Source organism: Cupressus sempervirens, chromosome 10 (assembly GCF_028749045.1).
Source record: "Cupressus sempervirens isolate cs-2001-9-10 chromosome 10, ASM2874904v1, whole genome shotgun sequence".
In the NCBI taxonomy this organism is placed as follows: Eukaryota; Viridiplantae; Streptophyta; class Pinopsida; order Cupressales; family Cupressaceae; genus Cupressus; species Cupressus sempervirens.
The window spans coordinates 800,454,576-800,476,497 of record NC_143127.1 but is presented as its reverse complement, the minus strand read 5'-3'; the positions used below and the strand labels follow the sequence as shown (position 1 = coordinate 800,476,497).

The 21,922-nt window shown below is 38.1% G+C and overlaps 1 protein-coding gene across 1 annotated transcript in view; it reads left to right on the top strand.

Moving 5' to 3' along the window:
- PYD2 (pyrimidine 2) overlaps positions 1-21,922 on the top strand; it is a 185,099-nt gene that overhangs the window by 98,494 nt on the left and 64,683 nt on the right. Inside the window, exons 9-11 of the mRNA XM_089806137.1 lie at positions 6,627-6,714; positions 6,875-6,915; positions 7,018-7,070. Coding sequence (XP_089662263.1) covers positions 6,627-6,714; positions 6,875-6,915; positions 7,018-7,070 — 182 coding nt within the window. The remainder of the gene's footprint in view (positions 1-6,626; positions 6,715-6,874; positions 6,916-7,017; positions 7,071-21,922) is intronic.

Sequence of the window (21,922 nt, the reverse complement as noted above, 5' to 3'; positions counted from 1 at the left end):
CTACAGATGGGACGGAATGAATGTGGAAGTGATGTGACAGAAGCAAATTTTTTGTTGTAGTCACTTTGTTAATGTATTTTGTTTGTTAATTTATGTCAAATATTTTGTAATTGTCGTCCGGAGACGACTTTTTCTTTTGGGGGGATGATGTCGTCAGTAGAAACTGTGTCAGCCGACTGGATTGTCGTCGGTGTTTCTGTAGCCGACGGAGTGATTGTTGCCGGTGTTTCTGTAGCTGACGGAGTGATTGTCGTCGGTGTTTCTGTAGCCGATGGGATGATTGTTGTCGGTGTTTCTGTAGTCGACAGAGTGATTGTCGTTGGTGTTTCTGTAGCCGACGAGATGATTGTCGTCGGTGTTTCTGTAGCCGACAGGGTGATTGTCGTCGGTGTTTCTGTATTCTGTAGCCGACGGGTAAATAGTTTGTAGCGGACATAATGTTTGTGGCTGACAGACTCCTTCGGGAAGGTTCGGCAGATAGTATTTATATCCCGTCTGGGATCATTGTAAAGGATCATTCATCACTCATCTTATGAAGCATAATGTAATGTCTGCATATGCAAATAATCTAAAGAGTTCTGCTGTTCGTGTTTCCATTATCTGTATGCATTGATTTATTTTACCCATACGGTAAACAATAACATCCGATAAGTATCGGGCTTGTTATCCTTAACTAATCAAAGCTTATGGTATGAATTATGACTACGTAGGGTCATGACAAAGGCCACGTAGAGTCATGCCCCTATGGGGGCATGTCTCTTCTATATGATATATATGCTCACCGAACTTGGAGACAATGCAATATCAAGTACTAACATATTTGTAGTCCCAAGATCATTCTTTAACTTGCAGTTTCAAAGTACCATTGTCAGCATTGGCCATTGAAGATTGAATCCGAAGATTTATACATCAGCATTAAGAAAGGTAAGACTGTAATTATTTTTACCAGTATTTCTATCAGAGATCTTGTATGCAATAACTCTACCACCCAAAATTGTCCTAGACAACCTACGAGCCCTCCTTATATAGGCAATTTTGCACCGCTCGAGAAGGTTCTAGACATCTAACCAAAACCCTCGAGGCCGATCAACCCGAAAATTACATATAGAGTCGGCCCAATACAATTATGACACTTTGGAAAATTCGGGTGGCCCAACTTCAAAAGATCATAACTTGCGAATCGTTGACCTGATTGACTATTATAACCCCATTCGCTCAAGCTCCAATCAACCTCATTTCAGAGCCTATCCGGAGCCTCTAAGCTCTTCAAAACTGAGCATGAAGTTTTTTTACCATTTTGCACACCAAAAATCTACAGTAACTTATCAAATACTCTTGATGTGGCAACGAGTCTCTACCGACAGGCTAATATATCTAAGATGAACATCCACCTTTGAAATTAGAAAATTTTGAGCTCATAAGACCGACTTACTAAGTATCAAGCTTCCATAGACAACAACTTTGCACTAAGACAACCCTTATTAAAGAAACAAAACATAAATATTTTTGGGTGATGCAAGATTGCTCTTACATCCTGGATGCCCTTGCATTAATTTCTGTGGCATCTCTGCTCCCGAGACTTATGACTTTGGAATACAAGTATTTTATTCTTGAATAATCTTATGGTGTAATTGTTACCAATTTAACATGCCTCTTAAATTGTTATATGCTAAATTAAATATGTTTTATCTGCTGACTAAATGTGTTTAGCTACTAAGAATATACAGTATCGAACGAAAAGAATGCAATAAGCAAAGTACAGGATTCATAAACAAGAGAATTGATCACTTTTTAAGGATACAAGCGCTAAAATAATATATATATATTTTTATTCAAGTATTCAAAAAATAGTTTACAAAGTGTTCATGTTTACATAGTACTTGAATACAATGCATTCAGATATTACTAGTGCTCTTAGCTCCTAACATAAATATCTGAATTAAACACATTGTACAAACAGAAAAGTACTGAAAGGGAGATAAAAGGAAAGGCATCCATTGCCTAAATGGAAGGTTTGTTGCCGAAGGGCTAATCCCGCATCTCCATCTGGGAGTAAACTTGCAAAAAATGAATGAAGAAATGGGTCAGTTCATATGAATTGAGCAATGGAAAAATTTCCTAATCGTCTATACTCTGTTGTTTCTACAACATGGTTATTCAAATAACGAATGCTAAAAGGCAAGAAGGCAAGAAAAATCCGAAGAAGATAAAACATGTTTTTACTAATGAGTTTGTTCCATGTGCAGATACAGGTATGAAGACTTGAGGCTATAGAAGGATCATGCATAATTTACATGCATGAAGCCTTTTGGCTGAGTTTGTTCGGGCAAAGAAAAAAAATATTGGGGAGATTGTTGAGGGGGCATACATAAGTTTCAGGTATGGGACCTTCCGGTTAAACCAATGTAGCTGATTGAAGACATTGAGGAGATCATTGAAAGGACGTGCATAAGTTACAAGCACGAAACTTTCTGGTCAAATCAAGGAGGGGCGAAGACCAAAGATTTGAGATCATTGAAGGGACACACATACACTACAAGCGTGGAACCTTTTGGTTGAATCATGTAGCGACAAAGGCAAAGGACGAGAGGAGACTGTTGAGGGCGCCTACATAAGTTTATGTATAGGACCTTCCGGTCGAATCATGGAGGACATGTAAAGTTGGAGGTCTTAGGCTAAAGGAATTTCAAGTATTTTTGCAAGTATATTTCAGCATATATCAAGAAAGTACGGATGCAATCAGTCACAAGGTCAGTCAGAACTAATTATTAGTGCCAAATCAATAGAAAAAGAGGAAAATCTGCTACAGAAAAATATAAATGTAGATAAACGGGAGTATCAACATCAGAAAAATCATTAATACATACTGTTGAGCAGACTGGTAGAGGAATAATAGTAGTAGAAAAACAGAATTTGGGTGTAAAAGAACTTTATTTTCATGTTGCAATTCTTTCTTAATATATGACATATCAAACTGCTATGAGCAAAGTACAAATGCAAGGATTCATGATATTCATCTTGTTCATGTACTGCATGTTCGTCAAATGATGATCAGATTTATAGAGGAATGGGACAGTAAGCAACTAATGTTCAGCTATAACAGTAAATAAGAAAAAGGAGAGAATCTCATCATACAAAGTTTAAGAGTGTATAAGGTAAAACTTCTAATCTGATATGAATATGTTAGCAAATAACAAACCATGAAGAGCGCCATAGTTATAAGAATGCAGCTACCAAGAAAGTTAAATTTTAAACAAGCATATTTCACTTACAGCAAAACTCTTTCCATGAGAAGCAAATTCAAGATCACAACTGTAGCAAATATGCAATGGTTTAAGGGATAACAATTATATTGAAACTTTATAATTTGCAGAGGTAACCTTCAGTGTTTAAGCTTAAACAAAGGTGCTCCATATTAGCATTCAGAAATGAAAGGCCGAGTATATAACAAATGGAAACAAAGTATCATGGCGTCCAAAACCCATAGCTGGAAGCATTGAATGTATTAGCTAATGGAGGTACATTTCTACTTGTCAAGGTTACGCAGATTCAGCAGTAGGTATTATTGCTCCAAACAGAATTTAAAGATTTCACATTCCTTTAATTTTAAAGGGTTTAACAAGGTTTGAATCTTAAAAAGAAGCCATTGAATGGAGTCCTCACAGCCAACAGATAACAGTAAAGAAGGTTCATAAACAACATAGAATTTATTACCAAATGGAGAAGAAATCACAGAAAATATGCAAACCCATGTGCAAATTTATTGATATTATCTCAATATACGGCTATTCATAGCAGCCTAGGAAAATAGTGGGGTTTCTAAAGCTTACAGCTAGCAGAAGCAAAAAAAAACTCATACAAGTCAACAATGGCACCCAACAGCGAATAATACCCAGAATTTACATTATATTCAGCATATAACAAGAAGTGATGACTAGCATACAACCACCAACGAATGTATATCAAATAATACAGATCAAGAACCCATAAAATCTCAAAGAAAATTGTGCCTAGAATTAGTGAAATATATTGGTGTATGGAGCATAAGAGCAAGCACATACCCAAGAAAGAACTCATGATGAAGACGTCCAGTAGTACAAAGATGAAACCCGTAGGATAGTTTATAAAACACGGTATTAGAAGAAGAAAATCAGTTGCTTAGGACTATTCATAGCGTGCCAAGGAAAATATATGGTGTCCAAAACCCACAACTGGAAGCTCACGGCAAGTAGTAACGCCCAGCAAAGAAGATATGGCATTCATGGCAGAGAGGAACCATGGTATGATCCAACACTCACGCCCAGATCTACGAGAAAGATGCAGTCCAAAACCCATATGGGGATAGAATCACTGCAGCAAGCTTATAAAGGAGACGTTTAGCATGCTAATGCTCATGATTTTGTACTATAGAACCAGCAGCCTGAGTATAGAAGCAAGAGAAAAGAAGATATGGCGTCCAAATGCAGTTGAAATTGCAGCAATAAAACCTCCATAGGTGCGGCTAGGGTTTGAAAAAACCCTTTATCTCTTCCTTATTGCGTATTTGAGCAAACAAGACACAAAAAAGAGACAAATGCCGTTTACCTTGGCTTGAATGTATTTCACATTATGCCCTTTGCTATATTGAAATTGCATTTCGGGTCCATGCCATAAACTATGGTCATGCGTTTTATGAGACTATTTTTATTAGTTTTATGTGTATGAAATGGATGATATTGTATCAATTATCATTTTATACATATAAAATTAATAAAGTTTTATAATTTATTATATTCTTCTATCCTTATTAATATTGATATGTTTTAAATTGATAAAATATAAACATATTAATATTAATAAAGATAATAGAATTAATTCCCTTTATTGTACTTAATATTAATGTGTTTATAAATAAAAATTGATAAATAAAAGATAAACACATTAATATTAAATATAATAAAAAGATTTGATTGTAAAATTAATAAAATCAAGTGGTTATAATTATAAAACCATTGATTTTATTATTTAAATGGAATTATATGAGTTTAATGCCTAAAAGCAAGGAGCTTTTAGTAGAGCAAAGAGGACGTTCAGTTAACAAGGGATATTTTTGAGGCAAAGTACAGTTCTAGTTTCACATGCATATTTGTGGGTTATTTGGTGATATTTTTAGCAGTCCATGGAGCAGTTATGATCAGTTATGCATGCAATTCAGATTGAGGGCTTATTTTATGCATATATTGCATAATTAGGAGCAGTTTTACGTGCTATATTTGTGGGTTACTTAATGCATCCGAGTTTGAGCTTTTGTGCATGATTTTGAGGAGCTAGATGTAGTTTCCAAGTTATCCATCAGTTGGGTAGGTGGTTGAGAGCAGTATTCAGAGGCTTCTTCATAGTTTTCATCATTTTTGGGTGATTTTTTTTAGGCATGATTTTGGAATCCGAGTTAGGGCTATTTTCTATATATTGTACTTTCACCTCATTATTGAAGATCTTCTTTTGGATTCAGATTTTTGCGCATAGCAAATTTTGAGTTGATTGTAAGAGCACTTGTGACAGAGATATTTTCAGCATTGATTATAGACATACAACGGTTCCTTCTCATAGATTCTTGTGCAATTTTGTGAATTTCTTACTTTAATGTTGTGTTCGCCTTCATTTTAGTTACGTTCTTAGTTGCAGATCTGAATCGTGATACATGTGATTGCAGGTCTATGTTTGTGATTATTGTTTTCTTGCAGAAAATTGGTGAAACTTAGGTATCCCTTTCAAAGCAGGAGATCCCAGTCCTTACATAGAAACACTTTTGTGATTACGTATTTGTCTGAGTATTGTGAATCAATTATCTTTTCGTAGTTCGTGCTGAAGTGGTCAAAGTTACATTCAAAACTATTGGTGTATCACCTCATTTAGATTAGTTTTCATTATTCATTCGTTCATTTCTTACCCTTATCTTGAGTACAATTTAGGATTAGGTGATCACAATTTAGGAACCGGCCTAGCTTCTGGAGATTCTTCTCTCGTTTTAGGACAACCCACCACCCGAGAGAGTTTCCATTGTTTCAGCAGGATAGCTAGATTTTACATCTTGCTATAGGCGCAATCCTGATTGACAACAGTAATCATTGTGGCAGCCTAATTAGGAGTTGGTTGGCTCTTTTGATGGTTTTTCCTTCAAAATATAACTTAAGTTTTTTAATTTCCTTGTAGTTAACACATCAGCTTAATAGGCTAATTGGATTGGCCATTCACTGGTTTTTATTTTATTTCATTCAGCACCTTTTACAAAAGTTGAAATAACTTTCAAGTCCGTCTTAAATTTTCATGGCTCCAATTTTTTAAATATTTACTTTTATGTAATATGCTAAAAAAATAAATTTATTATATTACATCTTTATATTCATATTTAGCTTATTATTTTAGTTGTCATTTTTTAACATGAACGTTACGTATGTTTTAAAGATAAGTTATGGTATTCTTCTTCTCTCAGCCCCCCCGCTGTCCCCATTCTGTCCCTGAAATTTCAGAAAAAAGATGCTGTCCTTGGGAACCTGTCCCTACATACTGCCATCCCAGGAACTCAGGGAAATACTTATTAAATATCAGATAACATGATTAATAACTTTTTTCTTTACTGCTTGCAGTTGGTAGGAACAGACCATTGCCCTTTCAACACTACACAAAAACAAGCTGGACTGAATGATTTTCGGAAGATTCCAAATGGTGTAAATGGTACAAATTCTGGTGGCTATAAATTTCAATTTAGGAATCCATTTCAATAGTGAATTGTTTTTTCAACTGTGATATATATCATTTACTGTTTTTGTTTTTAATGTTTGTAGTACCCATTTATGGCAATTGAAAATGGACTGTTTCTTGCAAATACTTTCAGGAATTGAAGAGAGAATGCACCTAGTTTGGGATGTAATGGTGGTATGTGGCAAGAAGTACATATATCATTTGAGTTTGATTGTTCTTGTATTTTACAATATGGAGATTATAAAATATTATCATTTGACAAAAATTGTGAATCAGAATTCTGGTCAAATATCAATCACGGACTATGTTAGGATCACTAGCACAGCATGGTCAGTATATGGCTTCCCATTCCAAGATTTGTTTTGTATTTGTTGAATGTACATGTTTCCTTATTTGTAGTTTCATTTAATCCTTCAAGTACAATGCTCTTCCTTTACATGTTAAACTTTGGTATGTTTAAACTTTAATGTATTTGTTAATTAAAGAGATGCATCTTATATAACATTTGAAAAAACAAGGCACTTACATCAGGTAGAGAACGTGATCATAATGAAGGTCCTTTATAAAAGCTAGAAAAGTTAATATTTGAGCCTGTGCTGTAAGAGCAAAGATTCAACATAGATTAAACTCCCAAGTTCCCTAAACCAAATGGGGAGTTGTCTTGCTTGAAAGTAGCAATACACTTGGTCATCCATAGGAAGCTTAGGGAAGCCAGTTGAGATATATGCGATAAAGTTCAAGACCTATCCTCTAAGTTGCCGAATTGGGTTCGGGGACGGATTTGGGTTCGTGGGTTCGGGCAAATTTTTTTTCCCCATTTGGGTTCGTGGGTGGGTTCGGAGTACACACACACACACACACACACACTCACACGAGAAATATGCATAGTTGTAAAACAAAGTCATTTCACAATATGAACAATTGTTGCTAGATCATTGATCAATGCCAACTGTCAACAATAAACATTAAATACTCGCTCATTAATCTATCTTCATGATTGTAAAGAAAATTATACATTGAATTACTAAATTGCAAAATGAAATTGCAAAACATAGACTAGTTCATCAAATAATACATTGAATTATTAAATTGCAAAACAAAGACTAGTTCATTAAAAAATAAAGTTTGAAACATGATGATAGATGGCAAGTGTTTAGTAGTTTATCAATAATCATGGTATCAAGTACCCTTCAAGGGTCAAATGGATCATCATAAAATGAGGGATCAATGGCTTCATCCCCAACTGCAACTATATCTAGATCCTCATCATTGGAACCCAAATTGGTTTCACTAGTCCCATATGCTGCTATATCATCATCCTTCTCAACATAAGAGATTAGATGAGTGAAATGTTTTTTATTAAGAAAACAATTAAAAAAAGACACTCTTTAAAGTTGTTTTAGAATCGGGTTCGCTGTGGGTCTGTCTGGGTTTGCTCCAGCAAGGACCCAGCTGACCCACAGTCCAAACCAAGGACCCTGCTTGGACCCACAGCGAACTCGGGGAAGAATCCGGACCCGGACCTGAATCCAAGCAACAGGGGACGAATCTGGCTTCTTAGCCTATCCTTCATCTTTGAAATGTTACATAATAATGTGCCTTTCCAAGAAATATGGACAATGACTAGGAATGGAACTTAAACAAACATCTCTTGAATACATGGCTGGCCACCTCCTCTCTCCCACATACATTGCATAAATAATTTTGATAGAGTTTAGATGCTCTTTCTTCTCCTAGAGACAAGTTCTCTTATTTGAAAGACTCCCTTAACTCTTCCTTGACATTTGTTCTTATTGAATAGGTGTCTTCTTTTTGGGGTTACCTCGTATGGAATTGTTCTCATGGAGTGGTGATGTACTACCTCTTTCATGAAGTTGTTGTCTTCCTTTTGAAATCTTCTATTTGGACCTTTGAAGTGGTGCAATGGTACCTTCGTTACATCATAAAACTGACCATTTTTAAAGACTTCAATTCTTCTTTGGTTCTCATAGCAAAAATAATGTTATTTTCTTCCCTAAGATGGTTTTCTTGAGATGGTGGTTTAGGCTTCTTGTTTTTTCTTTAACTTCTTAAGAGCATTCTCCAATATGTTTTACGCTACTAAAGTACCTCAATCCTGCATGTTGAAGTCTTTCCTCAATATCCATCGAACTTGCATCTCCTTGGCCCTTGCTGCGACATGTTATATGGTAACAAATCATGATTAAAAATCTAGATCTCATTTTCTTTGTAATGTCCTCGATTTAGCAAGTCTTCAGAGTGTGGGTTTGTCAGCTCATTATCACAACCCTCATGAGCTGATGTCTGGTTTTGCGGGTCTTTGTTGTGAGATTGCTATTTTTGTGTAATAACCCCAATAGGTTATAACTTCGACAAACACAAAGTCTTCTCTAATTCACTTGTTTGACATTTTGTCAAACACTTTGCAAGCAAGAGATATATTGCATATCTAAATTTTGATTGCTTTCTAAATGCCAAACTTTAATAAATATGCTTGCCAAGAACACACCAAACATCTAACAATGAAGATGCAATTGTTTTTGTATAATACTGATTACAAATAGGAAAATATGCATCTACATCAATAAGACATTAGGGCAAAAAAACTGATAAAACTCTAATATAAATCAGATTACAGCAGATTTTACAAACCCTACCAATGCCCTAAATATCTACTCTCAAACAATGCAAAATGTAGTAGATAAAAAATCTAGAATTTCTCCCAAAATATGAATATTCCTGTAGCAAATCACTGTAGCGATTTACTGTATCAAATCACTGTAGCGATGGCACTGTAGCAGCAGTACTGTAGCAATGTCACTATAGCAAAGTTACTGTAGCAGTGGTACTGTGGCAGCAATACTATAGCAGAATTCTTGTAGCGATATCCAACTTATTCCTTTTCCACAAATCTGGCCCTAGGCGACAACTTCGACACAATGAAAAGACCGATTTGTCTTCTCCAACAATCGCAACCCTTCATAAGATATTTCACCACCTTAGTTATGCAAATCAATGGGAGTGTTTGTTCCCAACGATCAATGTAACAACTATAGAAACCCTTGGCTCCACAAGCTATCCGGAAGAGTAGATGATAACACATTCGATGCCCAACAATGAAGCTGCCCTTCCTATTTATTCTTTTCCTCCAATAGATGGACCTCCTTCTAGAAGAAATAAAATAATATTAAATTCCTCCTTCTAGAAGATTCTCTTAATTTATTTATTCAACTTTAGTCACGTTTAATTAAATTAATTAAATATAAAGTCACCTTTTAGTTTTAATTTATTTAATGACTTTATAAGAAATTGATTTAATCAATTTCTCCTTATTTCTCCACTTAGCCTTCGGAGAATGTAAAGGCTAAGAACTCTACTGAGATGCTAAAAAGATGGGGACATTACATTTTGGACTTACTATTTTTAGTAAGTCACTCTTGGTCAGTTGCTATTTTTGGATTGAGCAATGCAAGCAGGATAGTCCTCTGATTCTGGACATTTGATTTCTTTGAGATTTCTTATTTAAAGTCTTTATCGGTGAGGTTGTTGGCTAATGATTTAATTCAATTTAATAAGCATAAGTACTTTATATTATAAAGTTTCATAACCTTATATTATAAAGTTTCCTTTTAAGCGGAAGGTGTGAGAGTGAAGATGGATGGCTCAATTTGTGGAAAGGCGGCTTTTTGTTGTGATGAGATCATTTTGAAAATATTTTTAATTTGCTCATATCGATTGCCAGAGGGTTTGAAGAAGTTTCTGAGTTCTTTCATTTGATAATTGTGCTGAGGTAAATGATTGTCTCATTCTCCTACTGTGATTAAACTGTGGCTTGGAGAATTTTACAATTTGACATATTTTGGAAGTGATAAGGCTCACGTCTTTACTTGAGATACTGGATTGGAATTTGAAGTCAATATTGAAAGTGCTGTTCACAATTGCCTGCGGCCAAGTTCATAATTGCATGCTGGACATATTGGATAGATAGGCGTTAGACTTTTTTTGCAGCTTCATTAAGTGGGAACGGTGAACTTGGAGCCGTGAGGTATTATTGAGGGTTGACGCCAACATACCAGTAGATTGGGAAGGATTCATGTCTCCCTACTGGTCTTTTGCTAGCCGTAATAGACACCACTGCTCACCATTTCCGTGGGATACCAAAGGGATGGTTAATCTGTGCTAGATCAGGTTTAAAGCATCACCATAAACAACAAGCCGTAGCTATGAAATCCAGTTGGTCCAATAAACGCTACCCAGGTGCCATAATTATATTCCATGATTTCATGTATGTTTTTAAAGAATTTGTTTATTAAGGGTTAAATGGATTTAAATCTTTATAAATGGTTATCTTTAAAAGACTACAAGATGTTGATTTAATTCTCTTTGAAAAAGAAAACAATTCCAGTATAACTGTTTGTTGTTGAAAAGAGAAGAAGTTGTGATCAATAATCTAAGTTGGAAGCTAGCTCAGAATAGTTCATTCTTATTGTGCTTTTCAAACTCCCAAAGGACATTTTCAATGCTTGACTTGTAGAAAGACAATATGGTGAATGCTAACTGCACATACCTTAGTTGATGACCTACATGGCAATTGTCATAACATATGAAATGAGAATGGTTGGAGTTAAAGAAACTAAATCAATTAATTAGTGATTTGTTCATCACAAAACAAAGTATTTGTTTTTCTTGTGCTCATTTAACCATGGGCATGGATCTGCCTTCCCAACCATAGACAATTCACAATTGTCTCCCCCGAGCACTGCAGATTATCTGATATGCAATAATATTGTGTGTATTTCATTCCATTATTGTCAAGAAGAAGATTTGGTCTTTATTTTTATATATTGGTGGTGCCCATTGAGTGAGGGTTGCCACTCTTGGCCCAATTAATTATATTACAATATATTAATTATTATAATATAATTATATTATCCCAATAATAAGGTAATAATTATATTATTAATATAATTATTATATTATCAATAATTATCAATATAATTATTATATCAAAATAATTATATTATTACAACCTCTATGTTATCAATGTTGGCCTGAAGAAAACTGACCATAGCTACAATAACAACAATACTCTCTCTTAGCTAGAGAGAAACCTATCTCGATAACTTGTCGTTCATCCTCTCGATGCTAACATCAACACTACCTCTTAGTGAGGGAGGATCTTATTAGATATCCAAGTTATAATGGCCAGTATGGCTACTCTCAAAGGGTAGCTCTATCATGGTTTCTCCCATGAATGAAAAATGCAAACAAGCACAAAGTGTTTATCACGAAATCACTCACATGATGTCATAATCTCACAATGATGGTCACCATAGCTACTCTAAGAAGGTGACTCAACATAAGTGTTTAGTCATGGCTACTCCTTGAGGGTGGGCCTATCATGGCTACTCCCATGAATGTAGATATAAATGAGTACAAGTGCCTATTATGGAATCACTGAATGTTAGGTGGGACTATCATGACTACTCCCATGAATAGAAATATAAATGAGTACTATTACAAGGTAATTGGTAAATACTTGCTTATTAATAACAGAGACCGAAAGGTCAATTTATACAAAAGGAAGAGATGATGTTTCCTTAGGAAACGATCGTAAAGAATAGAAACATTCTATTCCAGAGAAAGCAAAAAACGAAAGCAAACTAAAGCTAAAGATATTTACAAGATAACCATTAACTAATAATAGACGTCTTATCTATTATTGTAATACCCTCCCTTAATGGTTAATCTATCTAACACACCAAGCTGTCCTCTGAATTTGACAAACTTATTAGGACCAAGAGGCTTGGTGAGAATGTCTGCAGTCTGATCTGAGGTAGGAACATACTGCAGATCTATAGTCCCGTCTTCAACCAGCTGTCGTATGTAATGACAATGAACATCCACATGCTTGGTTCGTTCATGGAAGACTGGATTCCGTGCTAACTTGATAACGCCTTCGTTATCAACAAACAGAGTAGTCGGTCCTGCTGGTGACATCTGCATATCCCCAAGCATCCGACGAAGCCAGACAGCTTCACATCCTGCCTTAACAGTCCCTCTATATTCAGCCTCTGTAGAAGAGAGAGAAACTACCTGCTGCTTCTTGCTGGTCCATGTGCCTGCACCGGATCCCAAACTGAACACATATCCAGATGTTGACTTTTTATCGTCAATAGAGCCTGCCCAATCTGAATCTGTGAACCCACTGAGTTTAGGATTAGAACTCCGAGAATACAGAAGTCCATAATCAGAAGTGCCTTTCACATAACGAAGCACACGCTTTGCTGCCATCCAATGATCAGCCTTAGGAGCTGTCATAAAGCGTGAAATATAGCTGACTACGAAGCTGATATCAGGCCTAGTAGTAGATAGGTAGATGAGGCTGCCTACTAGTTGCCTATACGTAGTATCATCAACGGAAGGAGAATCAGACTTGGCTGATAACTTGAGACCTTTCTCCATAGGTGTAGATGCAGGTTTGCAATCCTGCATTCGGAATTTGTCTAACAAGGCTCTAGCATATTTGGACTGAGAGATGAATATACCAGAACACTGTTGCCAAACTTCAACACCTAAGCAATAATGCATGAGCCCAAGGTCAGTCATATCAAAAGACTGGCATAAGTGTTGTTTGATTCCCTGAATCAAAGATGCCGAACTGCCAGTGATGATCAGATCATCCACATAGATAATCAGAAGGATGATGTCACTGTCAGTAGTCTTGATGTACAGATTTGAGTCTGAAGAACTCCTCTTGAAGCCTTGATCACTGAGGTACGTATCAATCTTGATGTACCATGCCCGAGGGGCCTGCTTCAAACCATAGAGAGCTTTTACCAATCTGAGAACCTGATGGTCTTTACCAGCAACCTTGAAACCAGGAGGCTGCGTCATGTAGACCTCTTCATGGAGATCACCATTCAGGAAAGCACTCTTTACGTCCATCTGATGGACCTTCCAGCCAAACTGTGCTGCCATGGCTAGGACTAATCTGATGGTGCTCATCTTTGCAGTAGGAGCAAAGGTCTCCTCATAATCAATGCCCTGATGCTGAGAAAAGCCCTTTGCCACTAAACGAGCTTTGTACTTATCCAAAGTACCATCTGATTTGTATTTGATTTTGTAGACCCATTTGCAGCTAATGGGTTTCTTCCCTGGGGGAAGATCAGAAAGGACCCAAGTGTTGTTCTTCAGCAGGCTCTGGTGTTCAGATTGCATGGCTTGTTCCCACTCTGGAATTCCTTTAGCCTCGGAATATGTTTGAGGTTCAAACACACTGTGAATGTTGGCCATAAGAGCAAAGTTAACAGAATCTATAGTTTTGCTCTTTTTTCGAGTAGTTCTCCCATCAATGAGCTCATCATCATGAAGATCAGCAAGTGTCTTAGCCCACCACTTAGGCCGGAGAGGAGAATGACCAACAGTAGTACTAGGAGATGCTTGATCAGCAGGATCCTGATCAGAAGAATTTGGATCAAACTCAGGTGAAGCATCTTCAAAACGAGGTGATCCTGTAGGAGAAGCCGGAGGTGGCTGTACAGGTATCACTGGCAGGACTGGAGCTGTAGGAGCTACTGGAGCCCTCCTATCAGGTGGACCTAATGGAAGCCAAACTCCCAAATCATGAACCTGCATAGGTTGGTCTGCTGGATCAGGAACAGGAGAAACAGGCATGAATGGTCCTCGCTGCTCATCAAAGACTACATCGCGGTTGTATATGAGACGAGATGTCTCAACATCAATAAGGCGGTAGGCTTTGTGAAGACTGCTATATCCAGCAAGCATCAGTTTCTGACTCTTGGCATCCAACTTGGTGCGTGAAGCATCAGGGATCCAAACAAAAGCAAGAGAGCCAAAAACCTTCAGGTGATTGATTCTGGGCTTGCAACCTGACCAGGCCTCTTCCGGAGTTTTACCTTTGACCGCCACTGTGGGTTACCGGTTCAACAGATAAACTGCAGTGTTAACTGCTTCTGCCCAAAAACGCTTCGGAACATGTCTGTGTTCGAGCATGGAACGAGCCATCTCGGTGATTGTCCTGTTCCGACGTTCAACTACACTGTTCTGTTGTGGCGTGTGGGGTGTGGTGAACTGGTGTTGGATGCCATGTGTATCCAAGAAGCTGGAGAAAACATTAGAACAAAATTCCCCCCCATTGTCTGATCTAAGAGTAATAATAGATTTCCCAGACTCTTTTTCAACTAAGGGTTTAAACTTCTGAAATACAATAAATGCATCAGATTTCTTTTTAAGGAAATACACCCACATTTTTCTACTGAAATCATCTACAAACAACAGAAAATACTTGTACCCAAGAACAGAAGGAGTGGCCATAGGGCCACAAATATCAGCATGAACAAGCTGAAGTACTTGAGAAGCTCGCCAAGAATCACCACTGGGGAAAGGTGTGCGATGTTGCTTCCCAGCCTGACATGCGTCACAAACTCCAAGGTGTTGGGTTTGAATCTCTGGCAAACCAAGAACAAGCTCATCCCGAGCAAGTTGTGAGAGATAATGCACATTTAAGTGCCCATATCGCTGATGCCAAAGTGAGCTGATGGAAGATCGCCGAGCAGCCATAGCTAAGTCCTGAGAATCACCAGAATCAGTAAGTCTGAAAAGACCATGATCCTCAAGACCAACTGCAATAGTAGACTTAGTCGCCCGATCAGTGATGGTGCACTGATGTGAACTGAAGGTGACTGCCAAGTGTGGAGAATGTCGCAGCAACTGACTGACTGAGAGTAGATTTAGTTCCATCCCTGGAACGTAGTACACATCAAGGAATATGAGCTTCCTCCCAACAGACTGAATTTGAATGTTGCCTTTACCAACAACCGTGTACTCTTCTCCACCACCAAAGATAACAGAATCTGAATAAGGCTGGTAGTCAGTAAACCAGTCTCTACGGTGAGTGAAATGTCGAGAGGCACCTGAATCAATGTACCAGGCAGATGACTGTACATGATCTGCAAGTCTTTTAGCCATGAAGGCATAAAAGGCAGATTCCACCTTCTCAGTGTGCTCTGCATTGTTCGCTTTGGGTTGCGAACTTGATTGCTTAGACTGGGCAGCTAAGCGTTTCCGACATGCAACCTTCATGTGACCATACTTGTGGCAATAGTTGCATTGAATGTTCTTCTTTTTGGTACCATCGGATGCTGGAGCAGAAGACTTCTGCTGAGATGGTTGCTGAAACTTGCCCTTATCCTTCTGAAAGGATTTCGTAGCAAAGGCTTGCTCAGTGGAGGTGGAACTGGAGCTGCTACCGAACTGTTGTTTCCACCGATCTTGCTGAAGTAGCAGGGTGCAGAGATCAGTGAACTTTAGATCAACACCAGTAGATGTGATGTTGAGAGTCTCGATAAAATGCTCATAGGAATTTGGTAAACTCCGAAGAGTGATTACCACAATATCCTCTTCCTCCATCTTGCGACCGATGGCAAGTAACTGATCACGGATTTCCTGAATCCGATTCAGGTGTGCCTGGAGCGAGGTGCGCTCATCCATGACAATAGAAAACAGAGTGTTTTTCAGAAAGAAGGCTCTGCTCTTGTCGGAAGTCTCATGAAGACCTTTTAGATGTGTCCAGATTTCGGCCGCTGTCTTGCCGGATGGAATCTGAGAAAGCTGGTCATCAGCTACGGAGAGTTTGAGAAGCATTACTGCCTCTCGATTGTTCAGATCCCATGTATCTTGATCAGGACCCGGAGAAGTCGGACGCTGCTTAACACCTAGAACAAGTTGATCGGTGTTTCGATATTCGAAGATTGCGATGATGCGCTGCTTCCAGGTTCCATAATTGCGACCATTGAATTTGGAATTATGCTCGAGCAGAATATTTGTTAGAGATGCCATGGCACGTTTTTCAATGAAAAACTGTGAAAATCTGTGAAGGCACGTTCTTCGAGGCAAAAATACGGAAGACCCAGAAAAATCAGAGAATGACCCAAAAGAGAGCTCGAAAAACTCAGAAGGAATCTGCTGTCGTTTTCTGAATCTGCTGGCTCGAAAATCGAGGCACAAAAATTGAGGCACCCAGAAAAAACGGACGACAACCCAGTTGAGCTCTCGAAAAACCCACCAAGAATCTGCAAACAAAAAATTTTTTCGACCCCAAAAATTAGGGTTTCAAAAAAAAACGGCCCTAGCTGAAAAAAGCTTGAAAAAACTTCAGATTTCTTGATGAAAAATGGTCGAATCTGCTTCCCAAAGCACGATGACAGACTGAGACGGCTAAGAACATGAAGATTTGATACAGAAACATGCAGATTTTCACCCCAAAAACGCGAGTCTTCAAAAAATGGCCACGATTTCCACGCGATTTGCAGACCCGTAATTCGGGAATTTCTCCAAGCAGAAAAACCCTAGGTGGGTTTTGGAGAAATTAGCTGAAATAATTTTGGAAAAATTTAAACAAATAATTTCAAGAAGAAATTATAAATTTTTCCGAAAAAATTTAAGTATTTAGCTCTGATACCATATTACAAGGTAATTGGTAAATACTTGCTTATTAATAACAGAGACCGAAAGGTCAATTTTTACAAAAGGAAGAGATGATGTTTCCTTAGGAAACGATCATAAAGAATAGAAACATTCTATTCCAGAGAAAGCAAAAAACGAAAGCAAACTAAAGCTAAAGATATTTACAAGATAACCATTAACTAATAATAGATGTCTTATCTATTATTGTAATAAGTACAAGTGCCTATCATGGAGTCACTAAACATGATGTTGTCATCTGATCATGATGTTCACCATAGTTACTCCAAGAGGATGAATAAACACAAGTGCCGAGTTATAGATTATCTCATATGGCATCCACCATGACTACTCCTAGAGGGTGTGTCCACCATAGCTACTTCTAGAGGGTAGAATAAGGGTTTTCACCTCAAACTTCTACCTCACAGAGAAGAATGCATTACGAGGGATGACACCTCAAATTTCTCTGTGTCAAAGAAAAATGATGCAATGGCTAATACCTCAAGTTTCTCCATCTCAAAAAAAATATGCATACAAGGGCTAATACCATTCTTCTAATCTCCTCTTACAAGGTTGCTTCTAATGAAATGCCAGACTCCCTCTGCATTAGATATCAACCTATTGACTAACTTGTCCAAGGTTTCCTTTGATGGATTTTCAAACTTCCTTTTAATTTGATATCAACCTTCAAACCTCCTTGCCCAAGGCTGCCTGTAATGGATTGTTAGACTTCCTCTGAATCTAATATCAACTTTCTGACCTCCTCTCCAAGGTTGTTTGTCATGGATTGTGAGACTCCCTCTGAATGTTAGTTTGTCATGACCGAATTTCTAGTAATAATTAAATAATAAAATATTATTAAATAAGTAATAAGAAATAAATTTAAATAGAATTTTAATTAAATTAAATGGAGTTCAAGCCATGTAAATTAACTATATTATTAATATAATAATATAGTAATTATAATTAAATCAATAAATCAACTAAATAAATAATAATAAACGTTAAAATAGAAATAAATCTATTATGGATATGACAGTTAATAAGATAATAACAACAATATTTAAAAGATCAATAGCAGAGTGAAAGATATATTTCAAATAACAAATGATTTTACTTCTATCGGTCATTCGAGGCTAGGCATTCTTAATATTGGCCAAAGCACTAAATACATAATAATGTGATTAAGGATACAAGTGACGTGACTCTTAATGCATTTCAATGTTTCGAATGGAGGAGATATATAAAAAGAAGAAGCATTCTTCTATCAAGGGACATCAACATTGGTCACAAAACTTTGGCTAGAACATCCACGTACAGGAAAAGACATTCGGAAAGGAACAAGCAGCTCCCGAACACCAAGCCGAGCAAGACAGGGATCAATATCGTCCCAATATCTAATAGAACTAGAATAAGGAATCTTAATAGCCAAGGAAAGCATATACGGTAGTGTATTAGACCAAAAGATATCCCTTCGAGGGAAATTGACTAATAATAAGCGTCAATTTTGTTCAAAACAGAGAAGTAAATGAAAGATAAGGAGGGAAAATCGAGAAAAATGTTTGCATTCCAACATTGCTAGTAAAGTCTAAACTACGCTTAGGGAGTCAAAAGGAAAACAAAGCCAAAGGCTAATCATAGCAAGCGAATAGATTACAAACCTTGAATTACAGACTAATCATCCAGGAACGCCTTGAAGTTTTTGATAGACGTTTTGTCGAATATGTGCAGTATGATCTGCTAGAATGTAGCCGGCTCATTGCACAAGCCAAATGGCATCCGGTTGTATGTGTGCACCCCGTCTTCTACCACAAATGTAGTTTTCAACTTGTCCTCTTGTGCTATGCAAATTTGATTATATCCCGAGAACCCGTCCATAAATGAATAGACCTCATGTCCAGTGACTTCCAATATACTGTCCGTGAACGGTATTGGAAAGGGGTCCTTGATTGTTACCACATTGAGGCATCTGAAATCGACACATATCTTGATTTGGGTGGTATCGTTCTTTAGGGATATGACTATAGGCGACACCCATTCACTGGTTTGAACCTTAAAAATAATATCCGCCTCTAGTACCCTGTTAATTTCTTCTGTAACCCGCGCTACATAGTTCTTATTCATCCTGTAAGGTCGCTTTCGTACAGGTATTGCACCTTCAACTAGTGAGATATGGTGAACACATAGCTTCGGCGAAACTCCCTTCAAATCCTTATGTGTCCACACAAATACATCTTTGTATTCCAAAAATATTTTAAACGCCGTTGCTTTTAGTACCGGATCCCAGTTATCTCCCACCAGTATGTTTTTTGGTTCTGCCTCATCTCCCAAATTCATGGTTTGTATCGTGGCTTCATCATATTTTATCTGCTTCCCTTCACCAAATTCATGTGTAGGTGTTTCATCCAGCGGTGTGTCTCCCTCTTTTATTTCCCTGAATTCGTCTCCATTGTGTCCCTCCTCTATTGTTAGTATGTTGCAGCTTTGGAATAGCTCATAGTCTTGCATCTGCTAGTGGAAAAGGCCACTCACTGAGTCCAAATCATCGTCCGTTGATCCTCCTTCCAATCGTAGGACTCCTTCCTAATTTGGTTCCATTCGCTACTTCCCTTCATCCTCTTCTTCGGAATTTGATGATAGAGCTTCTTCGCTCACCATTTGCATAAGTAAATCAACGATGAATTTCTGTCATTTGCTTTCCAGTGATAGCGTATTCTTCTTCTAGTCATGTTTAACTTTTGCTTGTATGAGCCATCCTCGGCCCAGAATGACGTCATATCCTCTCCTTTTCAGCGGGATGACGACGAAGTCAAGTAGGAATGGCTGTGTTCCAATTGTCACTGGTTGTGCCATCAGGACGCTGAGAGGTTTACTGTCGTGTTGGTCCGTTGTTAGCAAATAGAATAAGGGTGGCCACAACATTGGTTGTCCCAACCTCTTCTAGGTATCGTCCGGTAACATATTCACGCCGAACCCTCCGTCTGCAATTGTGTCTGTCAGAACCGTTCCCAGAATTCCCATCTCGACGATCGCCTGATGCCATTCGAATATAAGGGCTAGCAACATTGGGTCCTCTGCACTTGCTCTACTTTCTTTCTCCTTTCCTTGTTCTCTTGATAATTTAGTAGTGGGAGCGATGTTTGTGAGTGCCGATCGGAGTTGAGGCATTGTGAGCAGCAAATCATTTATCTTAACTGGCATTTCAGTTTGTAATATCTGTCGTACGATGTTCTGTTCTGTGCAATTTCTTGCTGAGGTACTAGTAGTGTCCTTCAAGTGTGCTTTTTCCGCCTGCGCTGCCTTTTCAATTTCCGCCCGTGCTCCCTCTAATCTCTTCTTTTCTTTCGTCGAGTCGGGGTACAGTTTTGCTTGCTTTCGTGTGATTGCCAGAACCTCCTCTTCGTCCCTTTCGATGGTGATCAGATTCACTCCTGATTTCGAGCACTTGGCATCTTCATGATCTCTAGGACTACACCATCTGCATAACAACTTGGGTGAGTTTATCGTATAGCCTTGGGCAAAGTGGCCCCACAAATTGCATGCTTGACATTGTACCATTGGGCGCCTATTTGCATCATATTGAATTCGGTTGCGGCTTCCATTATTATTGTTGGCATTATTGTTGTTTTGCCCTCACCTATTATTTTTGTACCCTCTCAACGTGGCACCCTTATTATTGGTGTTTCTGCTCCCTCCTGACGTGGAAGCCTCCTGGGTCAGGAGCACTTGTTGAAGTCCTCTTGTTTTCATATTGAAGGGGCATTCTTTTGTGGAATGTCCCATGATCTAGCAGATCTGGTTCTTTGGACAGGATTCTTTGGTGTGACTTTCTTACATTCTGTGCACTAGAGGTCGTTTTCCTTCGTTTCTTTTTGCATGTTCTTAAATTCTTTCATGATTTGGATCATATCCTTCTGGAGAGCTCGGACCTTCTTGCTGCCTTTTTCGTCATTGTTGCTCTCTTCTTTCAAAGACGCATCATGTGACTTGGATGAGCTACTCTTCTTTTTTGTTTTTTGCTCACTTTCTATGTTCATCGCCCGATTGTATGCTTCAGTGTATGACGATGGTGGCGCAATCTTCATCTTCTTTCGTAACTTCAGGCTTAGTCTTTCAATGAACCATCTCTTTTGCAGCCCATCCGCCGGCTTACTTTCCATCTTGTTTATTAAATCTTTTAATTTTCTGGCATATACTCGAACTTTTCATTTTTGCCTTGCTTCGTGTTGTATATCTCTGCTACGATCTCATTGTCGTCGCGCAGTAGTTGAAATTCGGTGGTAAATTCCTTTTTCACGTCCACCCAATTTGTTAATTTTTGAGGATCCGTATCGGCAAACCAATCAATTGCTACACCCCTAAGGGTTGCGGAAAATTGTTGGACCCATTCATTTGTACCTGTTATGCTATTCGCCCTTTAAATTGTTTTGCATGTTTTACAGTGTCAGATTGGATCGGCTGTTCTATCACCATCAAACTTTGGCAACTTTTCCTTCGGTCCAGCCATTATTACTAGATTGTGTGTATGGGCACTGTTCGTCCCACATCGACATTGTTCTGCACTTCCACACCGGCACTCTCTCTGGCAGTTGTCTTATTTCTAACAATTGCGTTCTTTGGTGAAGAAAGGTCTTCGTTAAGCGAAATTGTCTGTTTCAGAAGTGTATCTCGGACGAAGAGTTTACTCAACGTTCGT